This window comes from Hetaerina americana, unplaced genomic scaffold (genome assembly GCF_022747635.1).
Source record: "Hetaerina americana unplaced genomic scaffold, ioHetAmer1.1.p SCAF_100, whole genome shotgun sequence".
NCBI lineage: Eukaryota > Metazoa > Arthropoda > Insecta > Odonata > Calopterygidae > Hetaerina > Hetaerina americana.
This window is the reverse complement of record NW_027286071.1, coordinates 404,494-419,802: the sequence shown is the minus strand read 5'-3', so window position 1 is coordinate 419,802 and position 15,309 is coordinate 404,494. Positions and strand designations below refer to the sequence as shown.

Here is a 15,309-nt window from a genome sequence, read left to right as displayed (position 1 = left end):
GACAAAAAAATAGGTCAGAGTGGACATCGGGTTGAAAATTTCCACTGATGCAAGTCCATGCTGCCAAGCACTTGGCAACGCGCGGGCCCTCCACCCCCGCGATAAATAGCGCCCTCGAAGCGGCCAAAAATGCGAAAGATCAACACATTACGTCGTCAGGAGAAGTTCCCCTGGGAAGGCGGAGAAGAAGAGTAAATATTTGCCCTGGCGTGCATCGTCGAGGAGGTGATTCGGGTGAAATCAAACCCACCCACCCCTCTCTTACTCTCTCTCCGCGAGATGTCTCCAGGGAGCGACTCAATGGGTCATCCCCATGAGTGCAAAGTTCAAATCGGCTTCCCGGAGCGATCGCCAAGAGAAGCCACAGAAAACATTTAAAAAATATAGAGACTCTGACCGCAGTGTTTCCACGATTGCACTCCATACCGCGATGAAAAGTGTTGCCGTGTGTGTGAGTGTGTAAATACATATATACAAATATTTACCCAAGTGGTAGCTCGGTATTTTCTTTGATGCATGAAGTGCAATCGTGGAAACACTGCGGTCATAGTGTCTATTTTATTTTGGTCTCTATGGTTTCTTTGGGTGACCGCTGCGCATTCTCCTTCCTTCCAGTGAAAGAGGTGGTGAACACTTTAATTCGACCATCTTGGGGGTTTCTTTTTTTGCTCTAGGTTTTTTTATTAGCGGCATCTGTTATTATATATATATATATATATAATATATATATATATGTGTGTGTGTGCATATATATATATATATATATATATATATATATATATATTTATATAAATATACATATTCCTCCGCTGGATACCCAAGTATTTTAGTGTGAGTTGAACGCGTGAGTAATGGTAGGTAAAAATAAGGAGCGAAGTTCATTATGTCGTGGGGAGAGGTTCGATAGGAGAGATCATGTCAGTAAAATAAGAGAGAACAAGTGCAGAACAGATATATTTAAGATGTCATTTTTTTCACAAACGATAAGGGAACAGAATAACACTGTCCGATCGCGGTAGGGTCATAGTCGGGTCAAATTTCGTCTAGTGCGTGTTCAACCCCTCCCTCACACCGTGGCGGTGACTTGCAGGGCACTAAAATAAATAAATGAAATAAAAATAAGTAGCAACCGTGGCTAATAATCCACCCTTGTTTTGCTTAGATATCTGAAAACGGTATACGGAATATATTAAATTGATATTAAAACAAATATGAGGATAAGTTCGACGGCATTGTTTGGAATCCAGAAGGATTTTTGTACGCCCATTTACATGAAAAAACATATTAAGGATTCGCTAAAAGATAAGCATCATCATGTACTTTCATTTTAATATCAGTTAAACAATTTTCATAGCTCATATTTTTGCTGACGGATTTTGCACTCACTGTATCAAATAAATTAATTTACCCAGCTGACAGAAAAAAAATGCTGAACATCAGCAATCTTTTAGTGTGTGCGACTGAAGCCAAAATCAAAATGTATCCCAACTGTATTTAGTTCGTTTTCCGCCACATCAATAGATATTACATGTTTTAATTGATTCAGAATAAAACTATGAAGGATTTTAAGCACTAAAATGTATTAAACATCCATTCATACTGGTATGTCATTCCCTTCACACTACGGGAGACAACACAAGCGTATTCCTTCTAGTTCATTACAATGACGCACTGAAGAAGTTCCTACTCCAAATATACGAAACGTGAATTTTTGACGCAAGAGCGTATTAATTGAGTGGAACAAGGGAGGGAATGCGCCGCCGGCACGAGGCTGACTCGCGAATAAACAAACTTAGTTTCGTGCACTTGAGGAGATAAGGATACGCTTCTCGAGGTGCGTGTCAGTAAGACGTCAAGGGGGGAATCCAAGCAAGCTGAAATGGTGAAAACAAGCCTCGGTCTCGAACAGCGTGCAACACTTCTTGGTGAATATGACTGACGCATGACCAAACCCCCTCTGGTGGGACACCTCTCCACCGACATCATACACTGCAGTAAGACCAAAACAAATCACAGACTGCGGGCGCAATTAATTCGTCAAAAATTCAGAATTTGCTATTAATCATCTTCAAATTTACAACCAAACATTAAAAACTGTATGGCTCCCATTCTTTCCAGTGCGTTACTTGAAGTGATGCCTACGTGCCAGACGAAACGTTTCATACTCCCACTCGATTGAAAGAGCTCTGGTGCTCAACGTTAAACACTTCCGACTCCCAGATGAACGGATGATGGACGTTTAATCTCCACGTCCAGAGATGTCTGCAAAATTCCATTTCTGTCGAAATCCAATTACGAATAAGAGCATGCTGCATGAAAGGCATTGCCGATAAAATTTGTCTTTGGAAACTATCTCCATGACCTCCGAAATCTATATACGACATGGCTCAACGGCAGCCCTCTCGGGTTTTTATCGTACCCGGTGGGTGAGTCCCACCTTTAGCGGTCATAATGCATGGATGCAATAAATGGCGGAGTAAAAAACGCGTAGGTAGAGTTGTTTGTGAGAAGAGGAAAATAAAAACTAAGCAGTAAACTAAGAAGCACCCTTCAGAACCAGATATTTTATAATTTTGTTTTTATTCCAGGATTCCTGGAATTTTTTTCTGATATTTTATGAATTTTTTATGATAATTTTTTTGTAAATGATTTATTATTTTCTTCCGTTACTTTTAAAAGGATGATGCACGTATATACATATTCCAAGATTAATATTTTTTTATGATGGCATATATGGCAGCATAGGACGATGGTCACATATTCATATAGACTTATTATGTCGCCAATCATTGGGGAATCGCAAGGTGATACACTTTTTTATCCATACATACAATAACTATTAATTAATTATTATTATTATATAAGGCCCCCCTGCCGCATACCCTAACGGTGGCTTGCTGGGTACTAAAAATATCCATCTATCTATCTACATGGCACATAAAGGCGTCCACCACTACGGAGCCAGAGATGCAATATCTTCCCCATGTGTAATTTTTTGATAAATGATTACCCTCAGGGACCTACATTTTTTATTTCCTCCAGAATGTGGCAAATTCTGTAAGCAATTATATAAATACATCTCTAATTGATATCTTTTATGTCAGAGGCTCTAAACAAAATGATTTTGGATTGTTTATCATTGATAATTTGATTATTATCACCCATTTACTGATATAATTTAAGCTTGTTTCATACCCTGCATAGCTCTTTTCAGTTATCTATATTGCTATGAGCACTGCTTTGACATCACACAATGTCAGCTCAGATCAATGTCAGCAACTGAACAGTTTATCAGCTTTGTACATAAAAATAATTTTGAAATAGAATAAAACCTAGTTGGACACCTAGTTCTATAAAATTATCTTCAATATACATACATTTTTGAATATAGAGACTTACATTCTAACCTTTAAAAAATTGAAATTTCAAAGGTTGGTGGGTCAAAGGACTCCTACACATTATAATTTTTGACAGAATACTGTGCCTATTACATCAAAAGCTTTTCGAAGGACTATAAATGCCATTACTATGCTTAGTTTCTAAACCATTCCATCACTGATACTTTTCACTAATTGCCTAATAGCCTTTAAACTCTTTGAATATCAAATGAAACTTTTGAGATTATTTACTACTTATCCAGTAAATAAACTATTTAATAATTTTGGAAATATTTATGAAATTCGTCTTTGCAAATACAGATGCAATGCTCCGGACGCCAGTGCAAAGGCAATGTTTACAAAGAAACAATGACCGTGGCTCATGATGCTTGAACGGGGGAAAGATTTCGTCGGGCCGTGAAGAAAATCGCAACACTGAAACTACTTTTGGCCACCGAACGTCACGGATAACCCGCCACGTATGGCTGAGGATTTTCTCCCTCACGAATCCGTATTTTTCGAGTGTATATTTCTGCACGAGAGAAAAGGTAAACATTTAAAGTCATTAGCGCGTGCGGGGGGAGGAGGGGACGAGTGGATGAGAAGTGGCGGAAGAGGGTATACGTACTGTACAACGACGAGGAAGCCGAAAGCCGTCCGTTCCCGTAGCCGAGAGTGAGACGCAAGCGCGCCCCTCGACTCGCCGACTCGTGTTTCCACCACCTCCGTAGGAAGCTGGATTGAGCAAGAGCAGAGATATAAGGGATGCCACTTTGAGCCGCAGGATAAACCAAAAGCCAGGAACGAAGGAAAAACATTCACCTTCTCCAGAGAGGTGATCTCCCAACGGTGCTCAACTGGTTGAATGATGATCGCTTGAAGCGACAATGTGTTTGGTCGACGCCAAACACATTGTCGGATAAATTCAACGCCGACATTGTCGATTAATAAGGATTTTAAAAAAAATATCCATAAAGCTAAACTTCACTTCGTTTCATACACGTAAACTTAACTTTGGAACACTAAAGGATTCGATGTGGAACATCACAATATGCAGCGGAATCCTGCAAATTCCAGAGTGATTCATAGGCAAGGAATTGTAAGGGAATAAAGATCATTTATTCATTCAAATATATATAAAGATCATTTATTCATATCAGGTACCTGATGATAACGCCTAAGCGTTGGAACTAGTAGTACCAAAATAAAGAACAGTGGCAAAATACATTGTGTTCTTTAATTGATGAATAAAGAGCATGGTAATTTAAATCAGTAATTACCAGGAAACCACTGCAGATCATCGCCAAGTAGTATTATCAAAGTATGAATGAATTTAAAGTCATGAAACAACAATGAATAGTAAAAGTCAAATAACTTATTTCTAATAATCAAATGAAAAGCTACAAATCAATTCTAATTTTCATTCTGTCACAGTATAGGAAGTTTACAGATACGATACGCTCGTATGTATATGCTGTTTTGCTACTTCTTGGATATTTTGGAATCATTTAGCCCCATGAGAGTTTTGTCTATGGTATACTATGATATTGGATTCGGTATAAAAATTTAAGGGTACTTGCCTTGAAGCTGATTCTGAAGAAAATGATTTACCAACTACAAGTTAGATTGAAATATTTTTATATTTACAGTCCGTTCTATCTCATAAGAACGCCAGTCTTGACGTTACGAGAAAATAATCTGAGAATCGCGTTTAACTGTAAATATTTAGTCAATTTCCGGCTGTTTTCTAATGTAGATAATAATTATAAGATGATCATTTTGGAGAAGAAAGACTCGCAACCCTGAGCCGATCACGGGACTCAGGTAAAGCAGAGAGGTACACTGAAAGGCTGATACCTCGAAATCTGCCTTGGCCTTCAACTTAAAAATCCATGATCAAGATCGAGACCGGCCCACTGGCCGACTTGATCGAGAGTCGACATTGGCCCTGACCCATGCCCAGTAGATGGGTGGATATGGTTCGCATCAACCGCTTAAACAAACAATTGCAAAACGAAAAAGGCAGGGAGATCTACGTGAAGTGTGCCGGAGCATTCGATAGCCCGATATGCCTACCTACCCGCGGGTATTTTGAGACTGGAGCCATGTGTCTCAGTCAAGTTAAGTTGCGGATAGGTTTTCTGAAAACAAGCCCTCGAGGTTTACTTGAGATCGTATTCAGTGGCAGGTAAGATAAAGCGGAAGCCAAAGACAAAAGCCACTTTTCGTAATCCTCGAATCAATGGTTTCTGTGAGTTTTCGAATTCCGGAAGCTCCGCCGTTCTTCTCCGACTCGTGAAAGAAAGGCTATTATAATGATTAAAATGGATCGATGCTACCTCATTGCCTAAAAATATTTTAAGCTTGCGAAGTGCATGTGCGTAATATTCAAGAACAGGGGAGTATAGAAATCGGAATAAAAATGACCGGACTACGATACACCATGAAAATCAAGTGGTACGGTCAACATTCAAGTAGCATCTGAGAAAATAATACATTTTATTCGAACTTTTACTATTTACATGAACATCTTTCACATATTGACTATTAGTCAAACAAATTTCTTTAGCAGGCAAAAACTTTTGGAACTATCGGAAGCCATATATGGAGGCAAATTCATTCAAATGAATTCGAGCGCTATAGAAAATATATTTGGCAGTTCGGAAGAAAGGTTTGTCAATATTTTTATTTATTTATGTATGTACCCTGCAAGCCACCGCTAGGGTGTGTGGCAGGGGGTGAACTCGCGAAGGGGGCAACTTCGTGAGGATCCCATATACCTACAGCATATTCTAAATGAAGCCTTAACAGCGAAATATAACATTTCTCTTTGACTTTGTAATCGCATTTAACCTACTACACCTCTAAAAAACCTAATTTTTTGTTAGCTTGTCCACATATTCCCCGTATGTGTTTTACCCAGGAGAGATCGTGAGTGAGGGTAACGCCAAGGTATTTAATTAAGTCTACACATTCCTTTTCAATGTTCCCAATGCAGTAGGCGTTCGAGAGGGAATTGCTCTTTTTCCAAAAATGTATCACTACGCACTTTTTTTTAAGTTTTATTCTAATAAATAAATATGAAAGATACTAGGAAAGAAAGGAGCAGCTGACGAATCTACCTCATGAAATGGAAGTCATCCACTTCCCTAGTGATAAACATTATCATATTAAAATGCTAATTATTTACCTAAATAATAAAAGTTTTTTTAAAGTACAACACAATTTTTCTTAGCACTAGTTGAATGCTTGTTGCCATTTGCAAGCATGATTTTGTCGCCACAGAGGCATAGTTTGCGTGTGTTAATTTGTTTGCGACATCAGTAATTATCAAAAACTCTTTTGACCAGATTTAATAGTCTTTTCTATGCCATGTAATAAATATTTATTATTTTAAACATTGTCGAGATAAACTGAATTTGAGCAGTATTCAGTTGCCTTTTGTACGAAGAGAGTATTGTAATATACTTTTTAAATGCCTTCCGAATTTCTACGGAGCTTTCTCCTACAATTTAAATAAATAATTCAAAACTAAGAAATTAATCGTTAATCATATTTACTTTATCTTAAGATTCATCTTTAACCTGTGAACAATTGCATTGCATTTTACACCAACATTTACTGTTATGCCTATTAAGGTCTCATAAGGGTAAGAGATTAGAGAACTTCCGTAGCGGGGAATGTAAATCTTGATCATCATTGCATTGAATGAATTTCATCCAAAGTGCACATGATTGTCTTCGAGTTGAAACAATAGCAGTAAACACTTCTACTCGCTTAAAGTAAATGGGTTAGAAGTAAATAATTAGAATATAAAAAATGAAAGGATAACATTATGACATTGACTAAAATCCTGAGAAACGAATAAACATTAAGCGCTAAATTCGCGGGATAGATATGTTTTCAAAAGATTATGTCCCCCGCCTTTTGAAAAATACTCTTAAAAACTGATGCCAGAACTGTTCTCAATAATAAAATCCCAGCGCCATTAACCGGACGTATACATACCATATCATATGCACACAAGCAAAGTCACGACGCAAGAATCAAATATGGGTCGAATTTCTCACTGGGTTACTTTGTTTTGATGGTTAATGAGGAAACAATCTTTTAACTTCTTTGAATGATTGACGGTTGTAATATAGTATTATTTGAAATCGCTGTCAAAAATTGATACTTGCAAGTTAAAGATCCTATCAGAAGCCGATGAAGTTACAATCTACCCTAGACTGCTGGAAACTTCACAAAATAACACCAATGCAAGCGTTACTTAGCAATTAAAAAAATTGCACTGGGGTCAATAATAAAATCCCAGCGCCAAAATAGCTGGTTATAATCAATGAAAATCTTATTTATTAAACTTGTTCTGAGATTGTTTTTTGGTGATATAAATACTACGGCAAATTGTAGCAAATATACTATCATCTTTGTGGGTGTGTGAGCAAGTCAAAATTTCTTTGAAAAAATACTGAGAAACTGATCGCTAACAATGCCTACTATGTCTTATTCTGGACGGATACGTCTGTTGGGTAATGTGCTCCCCTCAATATCCAAAGGTCGCAGGTCCTGGTACCGCGTCGAGCATTAGTGTTTCGGCCCCTGGGATATCAGATGGCCAGCCAAATGGGACTACACAGAATCCCTGTGAGGATGCGGGCCAACGAGAATGTCCGGAAAGCAAAAAGAAGAGAGCAAAATAAAAAACCAAAGGAATTGGGATGTGTGCCCGCATATCACGCGTATAATCCAGAAATTAATACTTCAATCCCTCAGGAATGGACTCCAGTTCCCAATCCGGCGCTCCTGCAAAAACGATACGTGGTTGATTTTCAGATCTTTTTAAGGGATACTCCATAGAAGCGTCATTTTGCTCTTTAAATGTAGATAGATATCTAAAATTTCAATAATTCAGTTATTTCACTGGAGGCATCCCCTATTTTCAACAATTCAAACCACATACGAACGCATAAAATTATTTAAATGCATATATATATATATATATATATATATATATATATATATATATATATATATATATATATATATATATATATATATATATATATATGCTTTCGTAGACGTAACACGGAAGTGCCGAATAGTACAATACACAGTAACACACAATATAGAAACACAAAAAAAGAAGAACACTCACACGTTATTTCTTGATATTTCGACGGAAACAATCCGTCTTCCTCTGAAGATATAGAAGTAATGACTGCTGGAGTTGTTGAGGTGAGGGGTGCGAGAGAAAGGGAAGGGGGCCAGGAGAAGGGGAGAACGGGAGGCGAAGGAGGGGTGAGGGTGGGCTTCCACAAAGTAACAATTTTAGGCCACTCCCATCAGTGAACGACATTGAGGCCCGGATGCTGATAGGCCATACAGATGTAAATGAATGCCATTTCAAGTGTTTTTAATTGTATAGGGTTATCGGATGTGGGAAGGGAGGCCAGGACGGAAACATTGTAGCACAGGTTGAAAGGGGTATTATGATGGGAAGCATGTTTAGGGATGGGGAGACCCGCGGACGGGGAGGAGGGATTGCACGAGGCGCGGTGGTTATTAATCCTAATGTTAAGTGGTGTGGAACATTGGCCTATGTAAAATGACGGGCAGAGTTTACAGGTAAGAAGATAAACTACATTCTTGGAAGTGCAAGAGGAATAGGGGAAGGGCGGGAGAGAGTTAAATGGTGGGATGGAGTGGGGTGGAGTGGTGAAAATAGGGCAGGTTTTGCATCTTGCTCGATGACATGGAGTGGGTATGGCTCTGGGGGTGTGAGGGGATTTTGAGAGCGGCCTGGTGGATTTGAGGATATTTGCTAGGTTGGCGGGACGTTTGAAAGTGACAGAGGGGCATTTGGGAAGAAGGTTGGAGGAAGTGTTGTGATTTTTGAGGATGGGGAATAGGTCTTTGAGGATGATATATATATATATATATATATATATACACATATACATATATATATATGCATATATATATATATATATATATATATATATATATATATATATATATATATATATATATATATATATATATATACAGGTATAGGTATATATATATATATACACACACACATACATACATCTACATGCTACAAATTACATCCGTCGCGGTATATGTACTTTTTGGAGAAGGTACGGACATGTATTCTGAAGACTATATTACTAAATTATGACAAATCAAGTTATCCTGGTCCAGAATGCTAAATAACCGGTACACTTGGTTACTTAAGTATATAAAGTTTGATTTGTTAAATTTTTCAACGCTGATTGAAATGCAAAATAATATATTGAAGTACCTGCTTAGTTGCTTGTTCACACGATTAAAATTCAAATGATAAAACAATGAATTTAAATAAAATTAGAAGTATTTTCAAATTATATCAGGGCTTCAAAGGTTATCACCTCAAGTATCGTGATTACTTGTTCAGTGAAAATTAAGAGAAATATAACAATATTTTTTAATTAATTAATGACAATGAAAGTCGTGAAGCAATTTCTCATTTGAATGAAGGATTTTTACAAGCATACTCTTAAAAACTGACAACTTTAATGAAAAATAGCAGTAAACAATGTTACTGTAAAAAGGATGACCGTACGTATATGTTATATACATACTTAATCAAAATATTTTTTTTAATCAAAAAAACTGCCGATAAAAGCAATTAAATAAACAATTTGAAATACTACGAAATATAAATAGCATTATGACAAATTCAAATAACTCCTTAGTGACCACTCTCCCAGGGTTATCTTGCGAAGCGGAATGAAGAAAGCTGAAATATTCTAATCCAGTACGACTGAGAAAACTACTTTCAAATTCATTCAAAACACTTCACATCCAATGAATAACAGAGTCATTTGATCGCCCAAAGATTTCATGAGCAAGGGCGTCGTCCGCAGGACGAAAATGCTTCAAATGAATCACGTCCCTGTTTGCCGGGAAATTACACGGTGAGGGTGAAAGAAGGAGAAAAAACACTCCGCACTTCCACACACTTTTGATATGTGTATTTAACACCTGGTGTTATATTAAAAGTGTGTGGAAGTGCAAAGTGTTTTTTCTCCTTCTTTCACCCTCACCATGAAAGAATTCCACAAAGTTAAGCCTGAAACTGTTAGCTTTGGGAAATTACACATTTGAGCGTTTGAAATCCGCTAAAATGTTTTCATGTAGTAGTAGCTTTATTATGCTTATAGCTGAAATCATTTGCCCCATTAGGGATGGATGGGAATGGAGAAAGGGTGAAAATAACCCGGCGCCGGCATTGGCCTACCCTCATCGAAAGGCGACAAAGCATCCATAGCTTAACGTCCCATCCGACGGACCGCGTATTCCCTTAAAGTGCTCTCCACAAAGTATCTCAAGTAGACATCGGGGCACCCTTGAAAAAGATATGCCGTCGTCAGGATTCAAACCCGAACCCCCTGGGTGGTTAGCCGCCGCACCATCCCGATCCACATTTTTTCTCTTTTAACACTTATTAGTCTCATGTATTTTATTCCCTCTTCGATCTAATTATCGGAAGGATATCATCCCAAAAACGCAACTAATTTGGCAATTAATTACAATTTTGATAGGATATTTCGTCGGTGCTACGTTTCTAATCCAATTAACACTCAAATATACTTTACACTCTCAAAGTTTCACTTCGTGGAATTGTTTGATGTCCATATTAAATGAGTTTGTAATTTTCCACCAATGTTTATGGAAAATTACAAACTCATTTAATATGAACAATTAAAATTCCGCAAGATCTCCAGATTGTTTTTTTTAAATACAACACTCAAGAAAAATAGTTATAGTGCCAAATGCCTTAGATAATGAGATCAACGACATCCTTTCATATAAGACAGCAATCCAATGCTGGTGCCTTTAGAGTAACATATAGTGCACGACGGAAACAAACCATCCTCTGCCCCGGATCCAGACCGACAAGTGTTTGGCGATACATGCTTGAATAAAATCTCATATTTGTAACTGTATTGAGCAAATCACGTGCTATTAATGATGCATTTGGCCAGATAGAAAACGGAAAACATACGGAAATAAAAACAAACTTAAGAAGTGCTAGGCATGGCGAGGGAGAAGAAAAGACTGTTGAGAAAAATCAAAAGGAGGCAGTAAAATGTGGATGCACAGTATTTTTAACTGGATATATAGTAAAAGTTAGGCAGGCGAGATGTGGCGAAGCAGAGTGGAGGCATGTTGCACGGGTGGTTGAAAGTGTGCATAAAATTGAATATGATCCACTGTAGTGCAGGGTGTCAAGTTGTGTCTTATCAGATGAGGCTTGGTAATGTAGCGATGGGTAGCCTTGCGTCCATCCAAAATCAACCTTAAATCGGTGGTATGCTATTAATTTGGCCAGCCAACAGTTTACCATTCGGAGTTTGGGATAAAAATAAATCAGGAGATCTTCGCATTGCAGAAGAAGAAAAATGGACAAACATATTGGGCAAAAAAAATACGATAACCTCGCCGAAAAATTACGCAGGGTCATCAGCCGAACGCCTCACTAGATGGAAGGACTCCTTATGCAGAAGGATATTTTAACTTTAAGACTCCTATCTACTGACTACAAAAGAACGATACATATTGCCGATTTTTCATGGATCAAAGTTAACTGTACCTCTAATGTGACTAATAATATGGAATTATCTACAGTGAAAATGTTTCTATGTCAAATTCCTCATCCAATGGTCTTCTCCCCATGGGAAAACATCCGAAGCTCATTTTCCTCAATATCAATCGATCCTACACACGTTCTTTAACCGTCGCTCCGAGTTAGATTCGTATGAATATTCCCCCGCAACCGCCGATGGTCGAAGGTTTTGAATACCCAATTCCAAATAACGAGTTGTTTGCGTATTTGCTCAGTTACGGTGAATCCCCTGTCGTTTAAGAGTTGATAACATCCTCCAACCTTATTTGATTTACTAATTGATATGTCCCACTTTATAGTACACCGTCTCCCTTTTCCAAACTGACCAAATTTAACAGTGAGTACGGCCTCAATCTCTTGGCTTAATGCCTGCAGCATTACCCAACTTGTTGTAAACCAGATCCCCATTAAATTACGTTAAAATTTTCACGACGAAGGCAAAATCTCTTTATTTCCTACCACCTCTCAAGTCCAGTAAAAACATATTGCTATTAAGACCTCTTTGCTGGATGAACAGGATTTTTAAAAAGTTCAGGAGTAAATTATAAAACTCTCTGCTGTTTTTCGAATTAAAAAAACAGACGCGCCAATCGTGCTATCAATGAAATTTTTTTGTTCACGATTCTTTAAAACACGTATGCATTAAAATGTCACCGAGACTATTGTTTCTCTCATAATAAGTAATAATAAAAAAATCTTAAAGTACAATTTCGTCTCAAAATGTTTGATGCTCACGAAATTCCCTTCTTCCCTTCCCCGTTGCCTGACGTGAGAACAGCTGGGCCCACGCACCGCTGCATCACATAGGTTACCACCGCAAATTCTTAATTTGAATTTGCCCAACATTTACCAAAACCCCTTAGCTAAACCACCTGGGTCCCGTTCCTTCAGGTTACATGTCAATGCACAAGTCCTCTTAGTTTACTAGTCCAGTATATTCCGATAGAAATAATATTTTCCGAATAGCCGTTTAAAATTAGAACATTACATTATAAAAAATTCACAGAAATTGTAAATTGGCTCGTAGCTTTGAAAAACTGGCCCCTACCTGTGCGAGGACTGCAATCCATGCAGAAGAATAAATGAAAGTAAGGCTTTCAATCAAACGAATAATATCGAATACATCTAGATTTTTTTTGGCGACATCAAGTAGTGATATAACTGTTTGCGGAGACGAAATCCCCATGAAATCCGCAAGTTTCGCTAATAAGGTGTAAAAAAGAAGAAAGAGAACAAGTCAAATTATTTATTCCTGAAAACACCGCATACACCGCGATGGAAACATTTTCGTGCAAGACGGCAAACGCTTAATTCAGGCTTAAAAATCATCAAAGATTAAGTAAATTCGGACGCAATGGCATTTTTCACATCACAAATTTCACGTGAAGAGTAGTTTCAAATCACGAGAGGCAGCCGAACACATCAATCTATTGAAATCCAATTCCCACACAAACTCAGAATCACGACTGTGTCCCAATTTATCGTACAAACAAAACCAATAAATACTAAACTAAAAGTATTCCTGTAGACGATTTTACGATTGATAACATTATTTAAAGTCTTATTAATTAAAACTCCACCAATCTTAAGGCGTAATTAATAACAGTTTTCTTTTATTTTAATGATCATTATTTGGTCTATAACACTGGAGAGATGGTAGCCTACGATTGTTTTGATTGCGTGTGTCATTTGTTGGCTAATGTCATAACACACACTGGAACTTGTCCATTTGGCATCAAAAATATTAGCCCGATGGGCAAAAAGTTGGGAACTACTTACCAGAAGGTCATAAGTTCAAAACCCGGATAATGCCTTTGGGAAGCCCTATCTCAAATTCAAGCGGATCGATTTTCTGTTTAAAGTATTTCCGTAGATTACCGTATGAACCGCACCCCATTCCACAGTCAATGCGCGAAATTTCACTTGAAGTAAAAGAAGACAACTTTTCGGTTTGATTACCGCGACGATGGAATGGTAACTAATGGGGCTGGACCCTCTCCACGGTGCTGTTATGATACTACCACCACCCATGGACACTCACCACCCCTCCGACGGTCGTGTAGGCCGCCAGCGCCAACAGGAGACCCACGTGGCTGGCGGCAGACCGGAGCTTGAGCCACCGGATGACGTCCTTCTTCTCGGACGCCCCCATCCTGCGGCCTCCGACGCCAGTGATCACGGCAGGCCTCAACGGGTGCACATTCCACGTCCGCTCACGTCAGGGACCAACCGAGCACCACCAACACACCGAAACCACACAAAAACCTCCTCGACACAAAACACAAATACGAACAATTAAAAAAATCACTGTTTCACCGTGGAAAAAAAACAAAAGGACTACTTAAAGGACCGTATTAAATTCCACTGCCATGTTTTTTTCGTTTCCTTGGAGAGTCCCAACGGGAATGTTCGTAAGGTCGGTGTTACTGTATTAACTCCGACCGGGACGCGAACGGATGGCGTGACACGCACCCACACTCAACCCACCGATCAGGTGAGTGCGAGCGAGCGGAAGGGCGCTGCTCTGTCGAACACTTCGATGGGTCTCCGGACCGCGGTTAACGCTCCCCGCGGCCAGACTGAAGGGGTCTCACACGCTCTCCCTCCGGGGGGGGGAGGTGGGGGCAGGACCTGTTGAGTCGCGAAGGGGGGGGGTGTGGCGGGGCGCGGCCGGTGTGCCCTGGGTCGAGTGGACGGGGGGAGGGGGGGCGGGGCCGGCGGGGAAATGAATGGGGAGGAGGAGGAACCGTGCTCGGAGGACAGGGAGTGGATGAGAGGGAAGAGAGGCGAGAATCTGGGGAGGGGAATGAGTCGGGGGGGGGGAAGGGGAGAAAGGTCGACGCGGAAGAAAAGAAGAGAGACACGATCCGCAAGGGGGAGGCCCGGGGGGTGGAGTTTCCGAAACCTTTTTCCTCTTCAAAAATTAAAAAATGTTTTTTAAAAATTTGGTGTTCGTCTCTAGTGTGGGGTATTGTTGGAAGAGCGACGAGACCGGAGGATACTTCAATCGGAAAGAAAAATTAAAGGTGGGAGTCCAAATGTAATCTCCCAATGTTCATCCGCGGAACAGCACATTCAATTTTACGCCCGAATGGTCAAGTCCGCCCCTCCGAATGTGCGGGACTTCAATTGTCACGGTGGAGACAGCGACACCCTAGGGGGTATCTTTGATCCTACGAGGGGTGGCGACCCCCCCCCCCCCTCATTTCCCCCCCTTTACCCTCCCCCCTGGCTGTTTGTTACGAACCTCTGACGTATTCC

The 15,309-nt window shown here is 39.4% G+C and overlaps 1 protein-coding gene across 1 annotated transcript in view; it reads right to left on the bottom strand.

The window, feature by feature from the left end:
• Positions 1 to 14,200, bottom strand: part of LOC139700443 (potassium channel, subfamily K, member 16) — a 92,254-nt gene extending 78,054 nt beyond the window's left edge. Inside the window, exon 1 of the mRNA XM_071599045.1 lies at positions 14,090 to 14,200. Within this exon, the coding sequence (XP_071455146.1) occupies positions 14,090 to 14,200 (111 nt within the window). The remainder of the gene's footprint in view (positions 1 to 14,089) is intronic.
• Between the last annotated feature and the right edge of the window lie 1,109 nt (positions 14,201 to 15,309).